Source organism: Astyanax mexicanus, chromosome 9 (assembly GCF_023375975.1).
Source record: "Astyanax mexicanus isolate ESR-SI-001 chromosome 9, AstMex3_surface, whole genome shotgun sequence".
NCBI lineage: Eukaryota > Metazoa > Chordata > Actinopteri > Characiformes > Acestrorhamphidae > Astyanax > Astyanax mexicanus.
The window spans coordinates 37,385,001-37,407,087 of record NC_064416.1 but is presented as its reverse complement, the minus strand read 5'-3'; the positions used below and the strand labels follow the sequence as shown (position 1 = coordinate 37,407,087).

The following is a 22,087-nucleotide window of genomic DNA, read 5'->3' as shown; positions in this document are numbered from 1 at the left end:
CAACACTGGCAAAATATGTCTATTTTACCGGAAACAGTTCGAACTTTATGTAAGTACACACGTATATACACGTATATACACCCGGGTTTAAGGTTACCCACACACGGCGGTGTGTCAACCAAGCTTATTTTACAAATAAGCGTAATGTTTTCAAGAGCGCTCGCATACCACACACACACACAGGGGACTGTGGGCGTGACACAGACAGGGGACTGGCCAGTCCTGAATTGTAAACAAAAACACGTGTAGAACATGTGCGTGTGTTTCTAACACGCTGGGTTTATGCAGTTAACTCCAGCTAGGCCAGCTAGCCAGCAGCTAACGCATTTAGCAATAAAAACAAAAATACACTTTATTCTGCAACTTACAGCGCTATTTTCTGGAACTGGTTATGAAATGTGTATATTCTGGTCTCGCGGCGGAGCCAATAATAATCCTGCCCCACGTTGGCGAGCCAATTATGTAGCGGCTCAGTGGTTTAATACCTGGTGCTAATTGAGATGTTGAAATATTTTTTTAATTGGGCGCCAGTTATTAAATTAATTTAATTAGATTAATTAATTAATTAATTAATCAAATTAATTAATAACACAAGACATCTCAGGGTGTGGTTTCTACAGGTAACAGAAATTTTCATAACCAAGTTATCCAGAAAAACACACTGAAATGACAGGTTTTGTAAAATAAAAGTATTTATTAAATCACACAGATATGAGTAAATAATTCATTAAAAAGTCATAATGTAGCCATTATATATCAAATCATAGTGTAGAATAATAAATGAGAAATAAAAGAACAAACACGTTATAATGCTGACATGAAAGGAATAGAGATTAATAGAACTATTAAGTGAATATTTCTAAATAAGGATCTAAATGTAATGAGGTCAAACTAATCAAATGAGAACACTAAAATAAGTAGATAAGTAAGATATTTTACGGCCTACAAAGATCATCCCTTTCGCCAAATAACTAAAAATTAATCTATACTAAGAAGAGAGTTAAGAACAATAACCAAACTAGACTTGACCAACCAAAACACCAATTACTGAGAGAAATACCCAAACTGCCTTACTCTGAGACGTCTACAAAGGGGGGTCCCCATCGGTTCGGTCCGCTGTTTAAACCTCTTGTTCGGCTGACATCCTGCACCCCTAGAAGGTCCGGTGTGGACCCATCCGCAGGGTAAAGATGGTGCTCGTGTGGGCCAGCGGCGCACCTGGACGACACCCGCTTCTAGTCCCTGCACAGGGAAGGCCTTCCCTGGAGCTGGATCGGCTGGCGTACTCTCTCGGTGATCCGTCGGTTGGTCTAGTTGGTTTACTGAACTATATTAACTATCTTGGCAAGCAGGAGAACTCCGTAGATCATAAAATAGCCTAGTTATTTAACCTAGGATAGCTAATATTAATATACTTGAAGATTAAATGCACTAGTCTAAGAAAACTAACTTAAGATGACTACACTAACAGTCTATCCTTTTTCCATCTCAACTACATCTTCTTCTCCTCTCCTCAACTCCAAACTGAACTGAACTGCAAACTCCTCCAACTGAACTGGCAACTCTAAAACTGGCAACTGAACTGTGTCTGCCCAGTTTAACTATCAGTCTCTGTGGCCTGTTTGGCCCTTGAGCTCCGATTGGCTCTGTGGCCCAAGTGTCTGTGTTTTGATTGGTCTAGGAGCAATTTCAAACTTTGGTGGGGATTCACAAAGGGCCATAAAACCCCCCCTTGCTCACATGGTCAGCATGCTTCAGAATTTTTCTAATAGATCAAACCAAAAGAAAACTCAATTAAACAGTGGATCAAAATACATTTTTCAGCATATCAGTTTGTGATGATAAATTCAGGAAACACAATCTTACAATTGAATCACAATAAATGTAATATATATATATTGCCCACAAACAGTTTTGTAATACTCAAGATAATCTTAGAAATACAATGATGGATGGTACTCTGTCAGAAAGAGATCAAGAGTCATGATATTATTTAAACCCAATTAAATCACTTAAAAGAAAATACATGATTAAACCACTGATAACCAAATAAAGCTATATTATCAAATGCTAATTAAACCTTGTTGATTCAGACTTGAATGTGTAGGAGAATTCAATCAGGACACATCCAAACACATATACCATATACCAGACACATATACCATTATTTAGTAAACATTCTATAAAACACCTTTTTTATATAGTCAATATATATGTATTTTAAGCAAAATCTTCTTAGTGAGAAATTCCTCCCCTCTGCTGTGTTTAGATAAGCGGCTGTCGTCGGAATTTACGACCGTGGGGGAAGTTGGTGAAGTTGGTGTTGGGAATGTAATTTCCAAGCTAAGAGCATTCATTTTAACTTCATGAATCTTATTTCTAAGTGGTTGCAGAAAGCACAAACCCCTAAATTGGTATAATATATTTGGTGAATTAACAATTTCCAAGGCATTAATTAAGTTTTGACACTCTCTTAAGTCCGCAGTCCCGTCCTAGTGATGCAAATGTTGCAAATGTGTTGCAAATGTTCCAAATGTTTACATTAACTCCGAGGTTTATGACTTGGAGGAATGTAAACAGAATTTTACCCTAAACTCGCATTTAGGGCTCTCGGGCGAGGCTGAGTGAAGAAATAGTCAGTAAATGTCATTTTGAAATTTAAGGTTGTTTGAAAAAAAAGATTACTCCAAGGTTTTTTAGAGTGTTCTGGGTTCGAAGTTTCCTTATAGGCCGTAAAGTGGGGGTAGTGTGTGTTTGTGTCCAAGCAATGAAGAAATCCTCTGGTTAATCCACTACAGATGATAGTCCTCTAACTGGCAGGCTAGCATTTGCTTCCCAGTGTTTCATTTCTCCAGGGTATTTTTTTCTTTTTGTGAAAAATCTATTTTATGCTGTAGAAATTCACTACGTTTAGATACCAGTATTGAGTCTGATCATTCCTGCTGTACTATGATTATAGGAGTTGGGCATCTTAATCGCAATAATACCCCAAAATATATGATGATATTATTTTCAGGCCATATGGTGTATATACAGTTGTGGTCAAAAGTTTACATACACTTGTAAAAAAACATAATGTTATGGCTGTCTTGAGTTTTCAATAAGTTCTACAACTCTTATTTTTCTGTGATAGAGTGATCGGAACACATACATGTTTGTCACAAAAAACAGTCATAAAATTTGGTTCTTTCATAAATTTATTATGGGTCTGCTGAAAATGTCACCAAATCTGCTGGGTCAAAAATATACATACAGCAACAAAATTTGTCAATTTTGGTGATGTAGCGAGTTGTGTCAATCAAATTAGCTTCATGTCATGGCCTCTTCACTTCTTGTAAGTGATTCTGATTGACTACAGCTGTTGACTTCTCATGAGCCCATTTAAATAGGGCTCATTTGACCCAGTGATTAGACTCAGCTACAAAAGCTACAATGGGAAAGTCAAAGGAACTCAGTGTGGATCTGAAAAAGCGAATTATTGACTTGAACAAGTCAGGGAAGTCACTTGGAGCCATTTCAAAGCAGCTACAGGTCCCAAGAGCAACTGTGCAGACAATTATACGCAAGTATAAAGTGCATGGAACAGTTGTGTCACTGCCACGATCAGGAAGAAAACGCAAGCTATCACATGCTGCCGAGAGGAGATTGGTCAGGATGGTCAAGAGTCAACCAAGAATCACCAAGAAGCAGGTCTGCAAGGATTTGGAAGCTGATGGAACACAGGTGTCAGTCTCCACAGTCAAGCGTGTTTTACATCGCCATGGACTGAGAGGCTGCCGTGCAAGAAAGAAGCCCTTGCTCCAGAAAAGGCACCTTAAGACTCGGCTGAAGTTTGCTGCTGATCACATGGACAAAGATAAAACCTTCTGGAGGAAAGTTCTCTGGTCAGACGAAACAAAAATTGAGCTGTTTGGCCACAACACCCAGCAATATGTTTGGAGGAGAAAAGGTGAGGCCTTTAATCCCAGGAACACCATGCCTACTGTCAAGCATGGTGGTGGTAGTATTATGCTCTGGGGATGTTTTGCTGCCAGTGGAACTGGTTCTTTGCAGAAAGTAAATGGGATAATGAAGAAGGAGGATTACCTCCAAATTCTGCAGGAAAACTTAAAACCATCAGCCCGAAGGTTGGGTCTTGGGCGCAGTTGGGTGTTCCAACAAGACAATGACCCAAAACACACATCAAAAGTGGTAAAGGAATGGCTAAACCAGGCTAGAATTAAGGTTTTAGAATGGCCTTCCCAAAGTCCTGACTTAAACCCCATTGAGAACATGTGGACAGTGCTAAAGAAATGGGTTCATGCAAGAAAACCATCACATTTAGCTGAACTGCACCAATTCTGTCAAGAAGAGTGGTCAAACATTCGACCTGAAGCTTGCCAGGAGCTTGTGGATGGCTACCAAAAGCGCCTAGTTGCCGTGAAAATGGCCAAGGGACATGTAACCAAATACTAATGTTGCTGTATGTATATTTTTGACCCAGCAGATTTGGTGACATTTTCAGCAGACCCATAATAAATTTATGAAAGAACCAAATTTTATGACTGTTTTTTGTGACAAACATGTATGTGTTCCGATCACTCTATCACAGAAAAATAAGAGTTGTAGAACTTATTGAAAACTCAAGACAGCCATAACATTATGTTTTTTTACAAGTGTATGTAAACTTTTGACCACAACTGTATATATATATATATATATATGTATATACATATATATATATATATATAAATATATATCAGAGTACAACTGTTCTCATTTCCTATTTCATAACATATCTACTAGAGACAGATTATATATATCTGCCTAGTATAATTGATCTTAATTCAATCCTAGAAATATGGAGTGTATTTTTAGAATTATGATATGTTGGATCATTGACTTCTGTTGCAATCTGATGAACATCTCAATTAATAATATTACCAAATAAACTTTTATATCATTTTGACAAAGTAGGGTATTCTTAAAATATATATATTTTTAAATTCAAGGTTTTGTCATATTGCTAAGAAATTTAATTATTGCAAAAATACCCTGAAATATTATGATTATAGTATATATTATATAGTATTTTAGGGCCATATCGCCCACTCCTAGTCTTGAGGTTTTGACAGATTTCTGTTAAGATTTGTTAAAATCAAGCAGCCAAGTAGTGTAATACAAATAATAATGTATTATTGGATTTAAAAAGAAAGTAAAATGTTCTTATAATTAATTTTAACAAATTTTACCAGGATAAGCATAAACCCTCTCATTCAAAATAAAGAAGGGTCTATGCTGTAGGACCATTCTCTCTTTAATTGGGCTTTGACACAAGTACCTGTTTTTCTCCTTATTTTTTAAAAAGGTAAAATGCACAAAATATCGTATTTTAGTCATTCATATTTTGACAGATTTTGTAAATATAATTACCAGCTGACAAAAAATAAAGCAAAATACCCCTCCCCCACTTTCACTCAGTAACAGACGGCCATGCTTTAGGTCAAAAATCCAATTTGTTGGCCTTGAGGTGAGACGGCCTTTGTTGTCCTTGACTAATAGCAGCAGTGACATGTGATACTGGGAACGGCTATGGCTGGGAAATGAAAGATGAGAAGAAGCTGAATTTTAAGTGGATGGGGAGCGAGCGGTCAGAAGTCACTGCTCTCTGTATTAAACAAACCTTTTTTTTGTGTGTATGGGTGTAACGTGCTGATGATTAAAAATGAAATATATTAATAAATAAATAAATAAATAAATACATAAATATGATCTGATATAGCAGTATGAGAAAGCAGTGTGTTGCCAAGGTGTGTTGGCATTGAAACAAGAACATACTGTTTTGAAGGGAGTAGTGTAAATTACTAATGATTTATTTGTATTATTTTGCTAAAATAACAAGATTTTAAATTATGAGTTTAACAGATTTTGTACAGACGTTATCCGCTTTCACTCAAAATCAGCGCGTCGGCCTTGATGTAAGACAGCCTCTGTTGTCCTTGACTAATGACGCTATCAAGCGGTGTTGGGAACGGCTCTGACCGAGAAATGGAAGATGAGAGGAAGTTGCATTTTAAATGGGTGAGGAGCGAGCAGGCGGCATCAATCTTGCACTCCGAAGACTGAAAGAGTCACTGCACTTCACTGAGATGTGTGAATTATTCAAATGCTTGCACTTGATTACCTCTGGCTATTCCTTCCTATATAAAGAGAGCGCTCCCCTCAGGTCACCTTGGCTTCAAGGCCAAAACCCAAAGTAAAGTAATATAACAAAGCAATGTAATGTAATAAAGAGCTGTGCTAATTCTAAAAGCTCCTGCCATTAGTGGAGATATCCCCTTGCCATCCTAAACACTGTATGGTGGGATTGATTACAGACTCAGTGCTGTAGTTCTCTACTGAGAGCAGCACACTTTTTACTGCCCTGTGAAAGACCTTTACTGTTAGGACATAAAGCTCTGTACAAAGAGTAGTGTTTTAATAATTGTTTCCACTAGAGTACGTCTCTAAAAATGACTACTGGCTGATTAATTACAAAAAAGTAATTTGATAAAAAATGCATGCTAATTAATCACCTTAATGTGATGAATGTAACTATGATGTGATGAAAGCAAACAAAATTATGGGAATGTAAGGTTATTATTTTATGCACCATCTTAATAGTGTGTTTTTTTTTTCTCCTACAGGTAACATAGTCCCTACTTTACCAATTTTTATTCAAGCCGTCAACCACAAACTGCATATTTGCTTTTGCAACAATGAGAAATTACTCCTTGTATGAAACGTATGTACTACATCTCTTAATTAATAATTAAAGTACAATAAAAGTTTTATTATTTCGTTTTTTTTTTAGTATTTAGGTCGTTTTCCCCTCAAAAAAGAGAGAATGCTGCTTGTTTGCTAAAATATAAGCAGTTTCTTATTGACATAAAGTTACCTTTTTTTATCATGTAAAAGATTTAGAGTTGCGAATCTCTAATAAATAATAATGCATTGAGGATTAGAAGTAATAAAAAACAGACCAATTTTTGGTAAATAGCACAAAAGAAAAATGTTGTGATGGAAAATAACCCATATTTTTCACAGATTTGATTTCAAGTGTGTTTTATAATGAACTGCAGAAATCAAAACCAGTATAAGATCTAGTTTCATTGTTAGCCATAAACCTTACGAAACTAGTATGTGAGTGTGAAGTGTTTGAATAGTTTGTTTTTTCTAACAATATGTTGCCTGATTTTGGTTTGGCATATTGAGAAGTAGATTTGAAGTGGAAGAGGCTGTTAATAAATTGTTTCATTTCATTCGTAAGGTAACGTAATGCAAGCTAATTTAAGTGGCAGTCCCTATTATGGAGAATTATTTTTAGAGTGGAGAAGGGCTAAAATATTGTGTTTAATGGTACCAGTGTGGTAGAACGACCATCCCTGCTAAACCTAATATATTAATTCTATGGCCACGTCACACGTCTTTACACACTTACGTCACATGTACAGCCTCTAAAAGAGGATCCGGCTCAGTTTTACTGAACGCGAGCGGCTGGTGGAGCATTGGAGACTTCAGAAGAGGAAACTTAGAGCTCAGTAGCTCATTCATTTACACTGACAAAACTTAGCAGTTTTAGACTGAGCGCTCTCTCTCTCTCTCTCTGACTAAACATAACCTGGAATTGGATTCATCCACTCTAAGAGGAGTACGCATCACACCCGCCCAGTTTAAAATGATTCTTCCGCATGCTTGGTGCAATTACTAATTTCTAGTTGAATCATTAGAGATTGGATTCAGATACTAAAAACTATATTTTCCATGTAGTCTCCTCACTTTTAATTAAGTCTCAGATCTAGCCTACATCTTTACTTTCCATTTTTATTCTAGACAGTGACAGGACCATGATCACAAATCAGGGAACAGCTGGTGAGAGAAGTTCACTGTAATGAAATTTCTGCTGTCAGTCCGTCTTTCGAGTTCCTCCAAAGCTTGGCTCTCGTGTATCGCCGCTCTGAGTAACAGGCTGGGGTTTTGTTTTGTGATTTATTTAATCTGCTCTCAGTTTGTATTCCACATGGCCCAGATCTCTGTCTTTCCAAAATACGACAAAAAATGAACACAAGCAGATTAACTGGTGCTCAAAACTACATGGCTAAAATAAGCTACTATTTCATACTCTGCCCATACAAGCCTGTTTCAGTGAATTTCATGTAGTGCACATTGTGCGAAATTTGAAATGATCGTTCATTTAACTGCAGCCAGGCCTTGCTCATTTTTAGGAATTAATGTTTATGTTTATGATGCACTTAAAAAAAACAAAAACTTCAAGGCCAAAAATCTTTTTGTTTTCTCTGATTAGAATTTTTGCTTACTTAGCATTGCAAGTGTAAGATTTTTTTTTTTTCATTTTCCCCCAATATAATGGCCAATTAACCAACCCACTCATTAGGACTCACTCAGAGTGGTACTCTCCAAGAAACCCTACATTAGCAAGAAAATGACACAATGCATCAGGCTTGTTTGGATGTTTCTTTAAACAGTGCATTGAAAAACATCCATTGGCAAAAACTAGCCAAAATATATGCCATTTGAGACGTATACACTTATATTAAGCAAAAAAAAAATGCCAATGAGCTATGCAAATTCTTTTGTCAAAGTAAGATTTCTTAAAATAAGCAATATTATCTTTTTTAAGCCATATTTTTTGTTTTTGTGGCTTGAGTCTAGATAGAACTAGATAGGTAACTTTTTATGCTTATTTTGAGTTCAAATTACTTAAAATAAGTAAGCTGCTGCTGATGCAGCATTGGCGAGTAGCATCACAGCGCACTCAGAGGAATGTATCGATACATCAGCTCACAGGTGCCTTGTGTTGCAGACATCACCCTTTGAAGTGATGAGGGGAGAGAGCGCCATCTACCCACCCAGAGAGAGCAAGGCCATTTGTGCTCTCTCAGGGTTCCCTCAACTGATGGCAAACTACATGAACAGGATTCTCCTCATCATAGTGGCAGTGCTTAGCTCGTAAGTGTAAGATTATTTTAAGAATGACGAGGGTTAAGAAGAACGAGGGTAGTGAAAAAAATCACCTTGTTTTAAGTAATTTAAACTCAGTTCTATCTAGACTTAAGCCAAAAAAAATGGCTTAAAAAAGATAATATTGCTAATTTTAAGAAATATTACTTTGACAAAAGAATTGGCATATTTTTTTTGCTTAATATAAGAGTATACGTCTCAAATGACAAATATTTTGGCTAGTTTTTGCCAATGGATGTTTTTCAATGCACTGTTTAAAGGAACATCCAAACAAGCCTGATGCATTATGTCATTATCTTGCTAATGTAGGGTTTCTTGGTTTCTTGGAGAGTACCTCTCTTCTTTTGGTTACTTGTTTGTAGCCATTGTCACCCTGTAATATTTTCAGTGTATTTGTAAGGAGGACGAAAATGCAGACCGAGTCTTTCATTTAGTTCACGTTCTCAAAGCCTAAATGCATGTTTAGCCTCATAAGTGTCCTGTCCTGTCATTTATGTCATCAGGATGGAGTATTTGTGTGGTGGGAGAAACCACAGACAGATTAATCAAGCCCTCCATCATCAAGCAATTCTTTAGAGAGCTTTAAAATGTCCATCTCTGAGTTCATTTATAGCACAGCGCTGGTCAGTTCCCTGCAGCTCCTTCACTTACTCATCTCCTATATCTGGGAGTTTGGGGACACAGGGAGCAGGCTTTAATCAAATCATAATTTAGTGAGAGGAGACAGGAGCCTGCAGTAGGTTTGATTAGGGGTATTAATCAGCGGCTGGACGGAAATAGATCAGGGTAAGTGGGGCTGCGGTGGAGCGCCGAGGCCGGATTGCCGCAGGGAGAGAAGGGCAAGGTGTGGATGTGGCACTTAGCAGCCTCCTCCCACCCTCCACCTTCATCCCTCCATCTCCCCTCTTCTCCACTTCCCCCCCTCATCTCTTCATCCCCCCTCTTCCCTCTATCCCCCCTTCCTCCGTTCCTCCAGCACTCTTGTTTAGTGATGAAGGAAGGGGGATGATGATCCCCGGAGGCTGCAGCTTCGAGGTGTGAAGCTTCTGCCATTCTCCCATGATGCCACGGTGCCACACAGAAACTCACACAGAATCACACTCTCGCGCAGTGGGAGAGAGAGTGCACTGAAGCGGACCTGATCTGCCTATGACTAATGTTCCCTTGCATGTGTGTGTACATACACAGTAAATCAATGTGTACTGGTGTTGGCATGTAAGGGAGCACATGTTGGTGTGAGTGGGTGGAGGTATGGTGGGGGTGGGGATGGTTGTGTGTGGAGCCATAGAGAAGGATACAGTATGTAAGGTAATCCACAGCGTTTTGATCTTGGTGTTGACAGAACTGGCTGGACTAATGTATGACTACATACTCCACCTACACCTGATACATTACTTAACTTAAAATTGAATAAAAAGATCAATACAGCTTAAAACGAGACTTAGTCAAGGTTGATTTTTAATTGGTGCAAGACCACGGCCCTGTACCCCTACCCATTCTTTTCGAGTGTAAAATCCCCATAAGACACCCAATACAGATATTTAGCAGCGCAGTGCTAAAGTTCAGCAACCTAGCTGCTGAATAACTTGTTAACTTTAGAGCATTGTATGTCTTTACAATGGGGGCAGGTGGTGCAGCAATTAATTAATATGGTCAACTCCTTAATTCCACCGTGATGGGATACTACAATAATCTTTTATTAACTTTTATTTACCTTTAATGATGCAGCCTCTGCCATCTGTTGCACCATTAAATGCTCCACTAGGTAGGATTGAGATTTTGTGCTAGTGGGCTACCCCTACAGTTGTAGAGTGTAATAAATGTTTCAGGCGGATTAGTTTCCCTTTCTCGTTTTCTGGCTTTTACAGACATATTCATATTCAGTCTCTTTCCAGCTTCTGCCAGAGTGTCTGTATGTTAGTTTGTAAAGAATGAACCAGTAGTTCTTGTAGAACTGTTAAATCCGTGTATCATTCGTTCATTTGATATTCAATTGAGAATCAAAATCGGAAAATTGAAAAACCAATTCGTTTTTTCGTTTTTTCGTTTTTGAATATAATACCAAAAAACGAATAACGGCTTGTATTTTGTATTTTTATTTGGTTATCCAAACAAAAATTGGAAATTTAAAAAACGGACCAGGAGCCGAATTTGATTTATTGCTGTAGGCAGCATAACGTATATAAAAAAGTATGTAGGCGGCAATTCACAGAATAACATTAACTAAATATGACATTTAGCTACGGAACGTTAGACAAACACCTGAAAGATCCTGCCGATTTTTTCTGTTGTCATATCGTCTTCTTTCACTGCAACGCGTTTAGTTCCTCTGAACAAGATAAAACTCTCCATCCTCAACTCCATCCAAAGCCTACAGCAATACAGACTGTGTAGATAACACTGCAGTGAACTCCCGCGCAACAGAAACCCACCAAGAATAAACAAATCAGTAACTTCCAGGGCACACAAATGGGTCAAGTTCAAAATCAAAATCAAATTCGGCTCCTGGTCCGTTTTTTAAATTTCCAATTTTTGTTTGGATAACCAAATAAAAATACAAAATACAAGCCGTTATTCGTTTTTTGGTATTATATTCAAAAACGAAAAAACGAAAAAACGAATTGGTTTTTCAATTTTCCGATTTTGATTCTCAATTGAATATCAAATGAACGAATGATACACGGATTCTGTTAGAACTAAAGGTCGGAAAGCAGGTTGCAGTTCTCGCGAGTGTTGGTCACGGCTGCCTCGGAAAACTTACAGAGTCTGGTTTGAGCTCAGAGGAGCTCCGGCACAGACACGAGAGCACCGCTATTCCTCCTATTACACCTCAATGCAGTGCTGCAGTGAGTTTCAAGCTGTAATTTTACTTCTTTAAAAAGATCAATCAAAAAATCAAGGAAATCCTACCTAGTGCTGCTTTAAGGTGAAATGGAAAAATTAGCTTTGAAGTGTATGTTATAAAAATGGCCATAAAACATTCAAACTACACATTAAACTATGGTAATATAGTAGTTATGATCATTTTAACAGGAAAAATACTAAAATTTATGTGTTTGTTTGGTCGCTTGTATCTTGCCAGTGATTCTCAGCTCTCTGTTTGGAAAAATCTCAGTTTGTAGCATCATCATTTACCCTTAAAACACTTCCCCCGGCAGCCCAACAAGAATCATGACACCCTACCCCTTGACGTGCTCTCGCAAAACAGAGGGACAGGCCTAAGTGGTAGGGCCAAGGGGTGAAATAGGATTGGGCCCAAATCAAGGTAGATTACAACTAAAAGTGATACCAAGTCAAGACTTGGTACACATGGTCACGTACAGATTAGAGAGATTAAATTAGATTGAGTCCCATAGAGCTTTACGTCTAGACTGAATCAAGGTAGTACAAATGACTCTGAGTCTGAGATTAGATTAGGGCATCAAGACCAGTTCATGGCAGAGTCCAAAAAAGACCCTGTTCACAACTGGAATTAACATGATATGTGTCCTGGGCAATCTGATCATATGTATCCATCACAATGTTGAGGTGTGAACAGGATACAATGCATCAGCACACAGTGTAATCCGGTGATCACATTATTGTACTATTATTGTGTGAATGCCAACACTTCTTGATGTGTCTGCGAAAGCAAACTATATTAACCATGTCACTGCCAACACACATGGAATTATTGCGAAACTACATTGCCTCAATAACAAGCTAATGAGCAAAGGTGATATTCATGGCTTTACACACAAGCAAACTAGCTTCCTTTCTTACTTTGGGCAGCAAAGAAAACTGGAAGAATCTTATAGTAACTGCTCATTCTCCAGCCAAAAATCAGGTGAGGAATCTGATCTTAATTGCTTACAGGACACGCATTTAAAACACCAGGTGTGAATGGCTATTCACTTGAACAAAACTTTGGGATCAAATCAACCAGGGCACATATTAATGCCAAAGGTGAACTGGGCCTAAAAACAAGACCAGGATTTAAGGCTGAGTGCAGATATGATCAAGACAAGTGTGCATGTTAGAGAAAGAATGAGGCAAGGAACTAATCGAAAGAGCATTAAGACTGGAAAAGAAAAAAGTTAAAAGTAATTCTAGACGGCGTCAAGACCAAGTCAAGACAAAGTGCCATTTAGAGTGAGAATGAGTCTAATCTAATTCGAAAGGGCATCAAGACCAATTTAGAGCAGTGTAAAGATTAGAGCGAGACCAAGTCAGGACCAAGTCTAAATGTGTCAAGATCAAGTCAGGGCCAAATACAGATTAGAGTAAGACTAAGCCTAGGCCAATTCTAAAAGTAGTCAAGTTCAAGAAAATTTGCAGATTGGATGAAGTCTGACACAGAGCAGAGGCTAATGGTTACTTCCAACAATGAACCTGAACTTTCCTATGACCTATTTCCTGGAATTCCAGTAATTCAGTTCCTGATTTCTTGATTTAGAAGTGCTGATGGTTTAGACAGAGCAAAGCTGTGGATCTCTCCTCTGAGGATCCCCTCAGACTGGATTAGGAACTATCGCCCTACAGTTGAAAAATCTTTTAAATAAAAAATCTATTTTCACGGCCCTCACTACAGTTGGTGCATCAAAATATATTTCTTACCTACAAATAAACATTTCAAAAGGCTAGATAGCGAGTAATGCAACAGCATAATCTGAAACATGCTTGAGTATGTACCTGTCTGGGGGTCCTCTCCGATTTGCTCCTGCACCACTCCCAGTCCGTCAGCTCGATCTTGCGGCACTCCTCATGAGACAGCCTTCTTTCTGGGCCATCAAACACTGAAGAAGAGTCTAGATTGAGGTCTTCCCCATCACAGGCGGAGACTGGAGGCGAGACACTCCCAAAACCGTCCCGTTCCCCCGAGCTGAGCTGGGGCAGGCCTTCCCCTCTGCCCTCACTGGACACGGCTTCCAGGAGCAGTTCACTGTGGAGGGAGATGTCCTCCGCTTCCTCCGGACTCCCCAAGTGACGAACAGACAGGCTGGCGATCTGACCGCTGTCCAGCACCGCGATCCGGCTTTCTGAGAAGTCACAGTTGTAGAGGCTGTTGTAGGAAGGCTTCTCTACAGAGGGTGAAGTGACATGAGGTATCTTGTAGACGGCGTAGCCTTGCTGGAAGGAGAGGTTGAATTCGAACCTCCTTTTGTTGGCTGCAAAACAGACAGAGAGAATGGTTTTACATTTGATCATTACGATGGGCACTGATCAATCATTGGACAGATTTTAACTTAACTGAAACCGCAAAAGTGCAGGGTAAAGGATACAGACATTTCCATTCACAAAGGGGGTTTGTGTCTGTCTGTGTCTACCAAGATAAACTAAATGACGAAATGACAGCTTTCAAGATAAAACAACAGTACATATAGGCCCTGTTTACGCTTGGTCATTTCATGCATCTTTACTATCAGGATAATGCCTGGATCAGATTAAGCTTTTTAAAACTTTATTGGTTTGTTTTCAGACACAAGAACTCAATCCATTGCAGTGAGAGCAGGTTTGCTAAAGTTTTGGCCAAGTTTTGAATTTTTGAAACGAGTGGAAAAAAGGCCCTAAATGCACACAAAACACATTTATACAAATTTAATTGCCCAAGCATCTTCAGGGGGTGGTCGTCATGGGCATCATTAAACTTGCTACATGAGTTGAGTATTTATGGTCACGCAAACAAGTGGTTGAGACCTTAATTCTCTGGACCTTATAAAATAGTCTTGGGTTCAATTTTAACAGACTCTGGTGCAGTGCACTCCAGGCATGGAGGCTAACAGTTTCAACTTGAAAGAGGGTACTGTAAAACGTTATAGCCAAAAGTACTTGCTTGTCTGTCTTCGCACCCATATGAACTTGAGTGACATCCTATTCTTCATCCATCAAGCTTAATATGATGCAGGGACACGCTGCAGCTTTAACAGCTTCAACTCTTGCTTTCCAAAAGGTTAAGGAATGTGTTTATGGGAACTTTTGGCCATTTTTTTTAAGCGCATTTGTGAGGTCAGACTTTTGTAAGGCTCGGCCATTGAAGCAGTCCAAAAAGCAGTCTGAATGTCTGGGGCTTGGTTTTATACACCTGTGGCCATGGTAGTGAGTGGAACTTTTGAATTCAGTGATTTGAATAGATGAGTTAACACTTTTAGCAATGTAGTGTAAGCTTAGACTTGTTTAGTGAGAGCGTGCAGTGACAACATGGTAATAAACACAAATTACAGTATAATCAGAAAATAACCAGATACTAGTGTATGAAGTGACCAAGTGTAAACAGGGTAGTAGGGTCAGCAACAGAAAATTCTATGTTCTTATAAAACATTCTTTCTGAAGGTCAAGAAGATCTTGAGGGTTCCCCTTTGTATTCAGCATAGTCTACAACCAGATCTGCAATATTTTCCTATGAACTGGCAGCTGATATAAAACGGCACGGTAAGTGCCCTGACATTCTGGCCCATATATCATAAAGGCACTCATGCGTTTGCCAGAGTTCCACAAGCTTGTCCTCCATCCCTCTGGTTCACTGCACACACAATGCTTATATAACGTTTTCTCCTGGCTCTACTACGGGCTGTCCCTTATATCAGTCCTATAATTACATTACTGACTAATTATCTCTCCAAGACTCATTTAAAGTCACAAAAAAAAACACGAAAAGCCTCAGATCAGATCTACACATTTAGGATGGCATCATATGGCCATCTATAGACCTATTTAGACCTTGAGAGGTGAGATAAAGTAATTATGAGTTTTACAGTGAATTTAGAATTTTAAATTACTTACAAATGCACAACAGCAGTTGCATGTTGTGCATTTGTCTGCACTGTGTTTTTCCACATCGGTAATGATTTTAGAGCCTTTTACTTTTACCCTATAAAACAAGCCTTAAAATTTGGGCTCTACAAGCTTCATTATAAATTGCTCGGATCGGATCCCATCTCTGTTAATTATGCTGAGATTTCTTGCCTGTGTGAACCAGTCATATAGTTTACAGACATCATGCAGTAAAAATACATGACTCCACCTCTCCAGGTAAAACTAATCCCATCTGAATAGAGCTTTTTTAATGATCTGAGTTCTGTCCAATTGTGCAGACTTTGAGCCATACAAATAACCTCAGGTTATATCAATCCCATATAAATGAATTTGTCGGTAAGTATTCCCTCATATACTTTCGAAAAAGAGTTCTTGCAGCAAACCACAGTCCACTTAAACTGAGTAGACAAGCTAATAGACTCCTCATTGGTGGAAATAGTTTTGGGCAAGTGATTTTATAGCTTAGCCTAAAGCATACATGCATACATGTTATGAACATGTAACTACTAATTTAAATTAAACTAAAATTTAATCGTTTAAAAATGCCACCATCTTTAAAATTAAGTCAGGGTAAGTCGAGTGACGAGCACATAGATAGATAGAATAAAATAGGGGAACAGACTGCAAAATGAATTGTTTCTAAAAATATCTCTGTAATGTTAATGCATATTCGTTCATGCTCATCAGTGACTTAATTTCAAGATGGCGGTGCCCAGAGAATTACCCTAAGGTGCTGTTTTTTAACTACCTGTGCACTTTCAAAGTTCTCAGTGCCTCATTGTAAATGTCAGGGCCCTTTTAAATGTATTTTGAAATGCTAGGGGTGAACGGAGGTGAGCTATTCAACAAAAGTTTGTACTTGTTATGTTTCACTACACCCTATTTTACACCAGATTTAACCTTTAAAAAGCTCCATCAGAGTGAGATTTTTATTCTTTTTTTGCTACAGTTATTACACTGAAATTAAATTCTTTGTATCATTTCTATTATTTTTAGAAAATGAAACCAGCCATTAGGTTTTTTTTTATATGCTCCAATCTAACCCCCTTTAAAAAAAAACGTCTGGACACGCCTGGCTTATACCTACAACTCATTCCGATCAAGCTCCCATCCAGAAAATTCACATTCTGTACATGAGCAGGAATCAAATTGGGCTAAAAATCGAGTGCGGTGAGCCTTAAAGAATCCATGAGCATGCTCACTAGTGGAAGAGATGGAGGTGGAGCCCCGGCGGCAGTTGATGAAGCAGCCGCAGGGAAGGTGAATCCAGCGCTCCGACAGCACGAACACCGGGGTGACCGCAGCTGAGAGCAAGGTCAGGAAAAAACAAAGAGTCTCCAGAGACGAGCTGTGCATCTGGATAGCGTGGCTGACGAGGATCTGGGCCTACAAGGGGAACCACAAAGATGAGAGAGGGAGAAAGGTTACAGCTGCTCATCTGGCAACCTTATGATAAATAGACAATAGCCTCTGTATCTCAGTGATGCTATTCCTGCACATACACTCTCACACTCTTCTTTGAAGACCCTTTCTATGAGTAGTGCTTCTGAGAAACCAAAGTAGTAGACGTTTTAGTTATTTTATACTGGTCCCACTCCTGATGGTCCTACACTAGTTCAGATAATCCCGGTATTGAAGCCAGCCCAGATAACATGTCTATGTGAGAGCTGTATGAGTAGCACAGTTGTGACCCAGATAGTTTTATCAATATGTTCCATCTTGGCCCCACATATGAATGTTGGTGATGGGACCAGGAGGGGTTTACCATGGGCCCCATCTGATTTGTACTCTGCACACAGGGCCTAGATGCCACCTTTGTGAGATTAAGGTGGGCTGTAGAGATGGGATCCAATTGGAAAAAGCCCAACTAGGTTCCAGTGACAACACAACAACATGTACACACACACACTTGGAACTGATCCAGCCCACATCAGCTATTTGAAACATTAAACATCTTATAAAATTGAAACAGTTTTGTGATTTCTAGAAACTTGCAAAAGATAGTGTACACAGTCAGATCAGATGAGATAAATCTATACAATACATAGGCATTAATTAATGTGTCTATATGTGCTGTTTTAAGGACAGGTTTGTTTTTATGTTACAGTCAAATACGTGGAGCTATGTTTTATAGCTTAGTTTTAGGAGTTGATCCACGCCCTCACTCTTCCCACTTCCTTCCCTATTTAAACCGTCACTTCCTCTCTACCTGTTCATTGAACAAATCTCGCACCCACCTCCTCCCCATCTTCCTCCTTCTTTAATTTTATTCTTTTCCTCATGTTTCTCTTCGTGTGAAGGCGGGCTTCGGCTTCACGCTTTAAAGCGAAGCTGCCCCGAACTCCACCCCAAATACTCTGAGTTCGCTCCCCCTCTTTTCTTCTTCTCTGCCCAGTGAAGAGCGTGGGTCAATACTAGCGAAAGGTCAGTTACATTTATGAATGAGAATTGCTGAGTTGCTGAATTAAAAGTGCAACACATTATTGGTGCAATTTAAAACCATTTTAGACACTTTAAATTCAGTGTTTTTGTTCATTTTATAAAGATGTTCTGCACTTTAGAATAATACTTAAGTCATCCAAACTATAAACAATTTAAGATTCTTCAAAGTAAGCACCTCTTCCTTAGATGACAGTTTTTAGAATTTCTGCATTTTCTCAGTCAACTTTATGAGGTAGAGTCACCAGGAATGGTTTTTAGTAACAGCTGTGTTTCTGTAAATTTCTTGTTTCTTAATGTGTTTGAGAGCATCTGTTGTGTTGGGAAGAGGTAGAGTTGGTATACAGTAAAAATCCATGTTTTAAAAAAATGAAGGTCCGTCAATACGAAACATTTCAAGAACTTTGAAAGTATCCTTAAGTGCAGTCACAAAGACCAACAAAAATGGTGTGATGAAACTGGCATCACATCAGCACCACTCCAAGAAAGGAAGACCAAGAGTTAGCTCTGTTGTACAGGATAAGTTTTTCAGAGTTACCAGCCTCAGAAACCGCAAACTGCTTCACAGAGTATTTTAGTTTGTTTAACACTTTTGAGTTACTACATGTTTCATTATGAGTCTGGATGACAGTATTATTTTACAATGCAGGAAAAAAAAAATCTTGCCTACTCTTTCATAAGCTGCATATAGGTCCAAATGTTTGTGGACACCCCTTCTAATGAATGCCTTAAGCTACCTAAAGTTGCACACATTGTTGATATAGATATGCAAATGAACACACATCTTGTGTAGTCCCTGTTGAATCCAATTTCCACAGACACTCTGAAGCAGATAAACATGAGCCTATTGGCTTCATGCCTAATGCCATATGTGGGCTATAGGAGTGTAAAGTCCCTCAGCATTGAGATAAGGAGCAGTGGAACCGTGTTCTCTGTAATGATGGAGCTCCATTCAATACTTTAGGGATGAGTTGGGGGGTTGATTAACCAACATATAATGCTTTTGTTTGCAATCAAATCCTCACATCATTCTTCAAAATATACTTTTACTGGACACATATTTCAATAAAAGAAAGGGATTTTGGGAAAAATAATGACTTGGTGTTTTAAATATTTAGCCCATCTACTGTAAATAGGAATGGCTATTACTCTAGCTGTTTTGGTTTGTCATGATCTTAATCTAAAACCACAGTATTCTAACAAGTACAGCGCTTACAGTAGAACAATATATGGATGATGGATATTTATCGGACGTTCCAGATTTTTTTAATTTGAGCAGTGCCAAATAAATACTGCCCACCACCTGAACATAAGGGGGCGTATTACCATGACAACATTTTTATGCAGCAATCTGCCTTTGATCATCTCCTGCTGCTGTTTACACCAACTCTGCACTGCCTTTTTCCACAGGCAACATGTAAACCACCTTCTAGAAAGTTCTTTATAAGCTCCACTGATCATATAGGGGAAATTTGTAGTTCTATAATTACTGTAGTATGTGCTTCTGTTTCTCTGCATACTGTATTTTCCTCCTTTTAGCCTATTTGCTCTTCAATGGTCAGGGCCACCATAGAGCAGCTATTATTTGGATGGTGGATGTGATTGTCATGATGGTGATTGGTGTGTTAGTGTGTGTTGTTCTGGTGTGAGTGGATCAGGCACAGCAGTGCTGCTGGAGTTTTTAACTGTGTGGGCACCAACCTGTGCTCACTGATGGAGGACTGACTAGAGTATGGCTAAAGTGGTTTTCACATCGCCAACAGTATGTCGCTTTACACTCTGCTGGATGCTGGCCAATTGTGTTTGCGTTGTACAGCTGCTGACGCCAAGGGTCTGATAAGGGTTTTCTAAAACAAGTCAAGTCTGTGACTAATGTTTTGGTGTGTGGTGTAGCTACAGCATCTGTACACATGTATCTGTCTCAATGTCAAAAACCAGCTTTGATTCTAGTCTTCCTCCTGTTATCTCTATGAGTTTAGGGAAGTGTTGTACAGCTCAGGGGTTTCACTAATACTTAATATTAAGCCCTATCTATACGGGATTAGTTTCTCAGGGGTCCTGGGTCCTCTGTGATTTTATTCCCATCCAGAACAACCATGTATGTGTTTTCTTAGACACTCTCTGAAAAAATTACAGGCTGAATTATCTACTGTTTTTCGCTGAACTCCAGTAATTTTAGTCCTGTCCGCACGCACATCTCTGAGTTTCACCACCTCGCGTTTAATAGAATAGTTTTTTTTCACTGCCATGCACCAAAATTATACTTTAGGCTCTGTGTTTTCCATGTAGATCCAAATAAACACAACAGTGAGTGGAAATGGAGGAGCTACTGATTGCGATGTCATGACCAAGAAAGCCAAAAAAATCACTGGTCCTCCTGTTTTTTCAATTGCAGTCCAGGTGCAAGAGTTTTATCACTGAGTAGAAGTGTTGGGTTGACCACTACAATGACCAAGTTTGTCAACCAGCATAACCTTTACGACCTGAAGCTGGTTATCCACAATTTCTAAAATCAAATGTAACATATACTGTACTGGTCAAGAGCTAGTATAGCAGGTGTTTTACCACTGTAGGGTATGCATATGATTTTTTCTTGGATGACCATCTTTTCAACCACCTTGATGATCAAAGACCAGCTACCAGCAGAAACTTGTTAAGAGCAGGTTTGTATCCATAAAGCATGACTTTAGCCATAAATGGACAGGATTAGTTTCTCAGGGGGATGTCTGTGAAAAATATTTCACAGTTCTACTCAGTAATAAAACTCTTGCATATGGACTGCAATTGAAAAAATAAGGAGAACCAGTGAGTTTTTTGGCTTTCTCGGTGACTACATCGCAGTGTCATGATCGTTTCAGACGGGAATAAAATCACAGAGGACCACCATAAAAGAGAAAATTACCCCAGGATCCCCTGAGAATCACACCCAGATAGGCTTTGGCTGACAATCCATCTCACCATCATTGGCATCCACAGGACAATCCGCACCATGGCGAGAATCATGGAGAAGCGTTTCTGCGCGAAGACCACAGGACAGTGCCGGACCCCCTGACTGACAGAGCAGGGGCACGCCTCCGCCCCGCATTCGGACCAACCCACCGTGCCGGAGCCCAGCTCGCCGTAGCTCCTGTCTAGGCTCTCGCGGGACACGGACTGGACCACGCAGAGGGGCGCCGCCGCCCCCTCGCCCTCTGCGCTCGGGGCTCCGCCGCCTGCTCCCTCCCACCGGCGGAGCGCGTCCGCCGAGCACAGCAGCTGGTGCGTGAGCGGCGCGGAGCAGGCGGCCATAACGCATGCGCACAGCGCGTACAGCGCCACGAGCAGAGGCACATAGAAGCCGTCGCGCGCCGGCAGGCAACCCAGAGAGGCGCGCGAGAAGCGACCCCATCCTCCGAGCGGGAGCGCGCTCACGACCAGGCTGGCAGCCCATACGGCGGCGAGCGCGCACGGCACGCCTCCTCCTCCTCCTGATTCTCCAGCTGCTCGCGCTCCTCTCCTTCGTTTGCTCGCGTGCAGCGTGTAGGCGGCGATCAGGCACGCTTTCATGTTGCTCGCGAGTCCGTGGAAGACGTACAGCAGTCCGGCCCACGTGCACACCGCCGCATCCCCGTCCTCGCCCTCGCCGTGCGCCCCCGCGCGCATCCTCCACTGCAGCACCGCGGCGAGCGCGAGCGTCACCACTCCGACCAGGTCGTCCACGGACAGGCACGCGACGATAAGGCACAGCGGCGAGCGCGTGCGGGTGCGCATGCGCGGCACGGACGCCAGCGAGTAGAGGCCGCCCGCGCACACCACGGCGCCCAGCGCGAGCGACGCGCCGAACAGCAGGAGCGCGCGCCAGCCTGCCTCGGCACCG

The 22,087-nt window shown here is 40.2% G+C and overlaps 1 protein-coding gene across 1 annotated transcript in view; it reads right to left on the bottom strand.

Annotated features, from left to right (window-relative positions):
• The window catches only part of LOC103045510 (probable G-protein coupled receptor 149), a 38,770-nt gene that overhangs the window by 16,319 nt on the left and 364 nt on the right, over positions 1-22,087 (bottom strand). Inside the window, exons 1-3 of the mRNA XM_022679820.2 lie at positions 21,190-22,087; positions 16,995-17,178; positions 13,672-14,147 (exon numbers count right to left, since the gene is read on the bottom strand). The exon at positions 21,190-22,087 is cut by the window's right edge and continues 364 nt beyond it. Of these exons, the coding sequence (XP_022535541.2) occupies positions 13,672-14,147; positions 16,995-17,178; positions 21,190-22,087 (1,558 nt within the window). The remainder of the gene's footprint in view (positions 1-13,671; positions 14,148-16,994; positions 17,179-21,189) is intronic.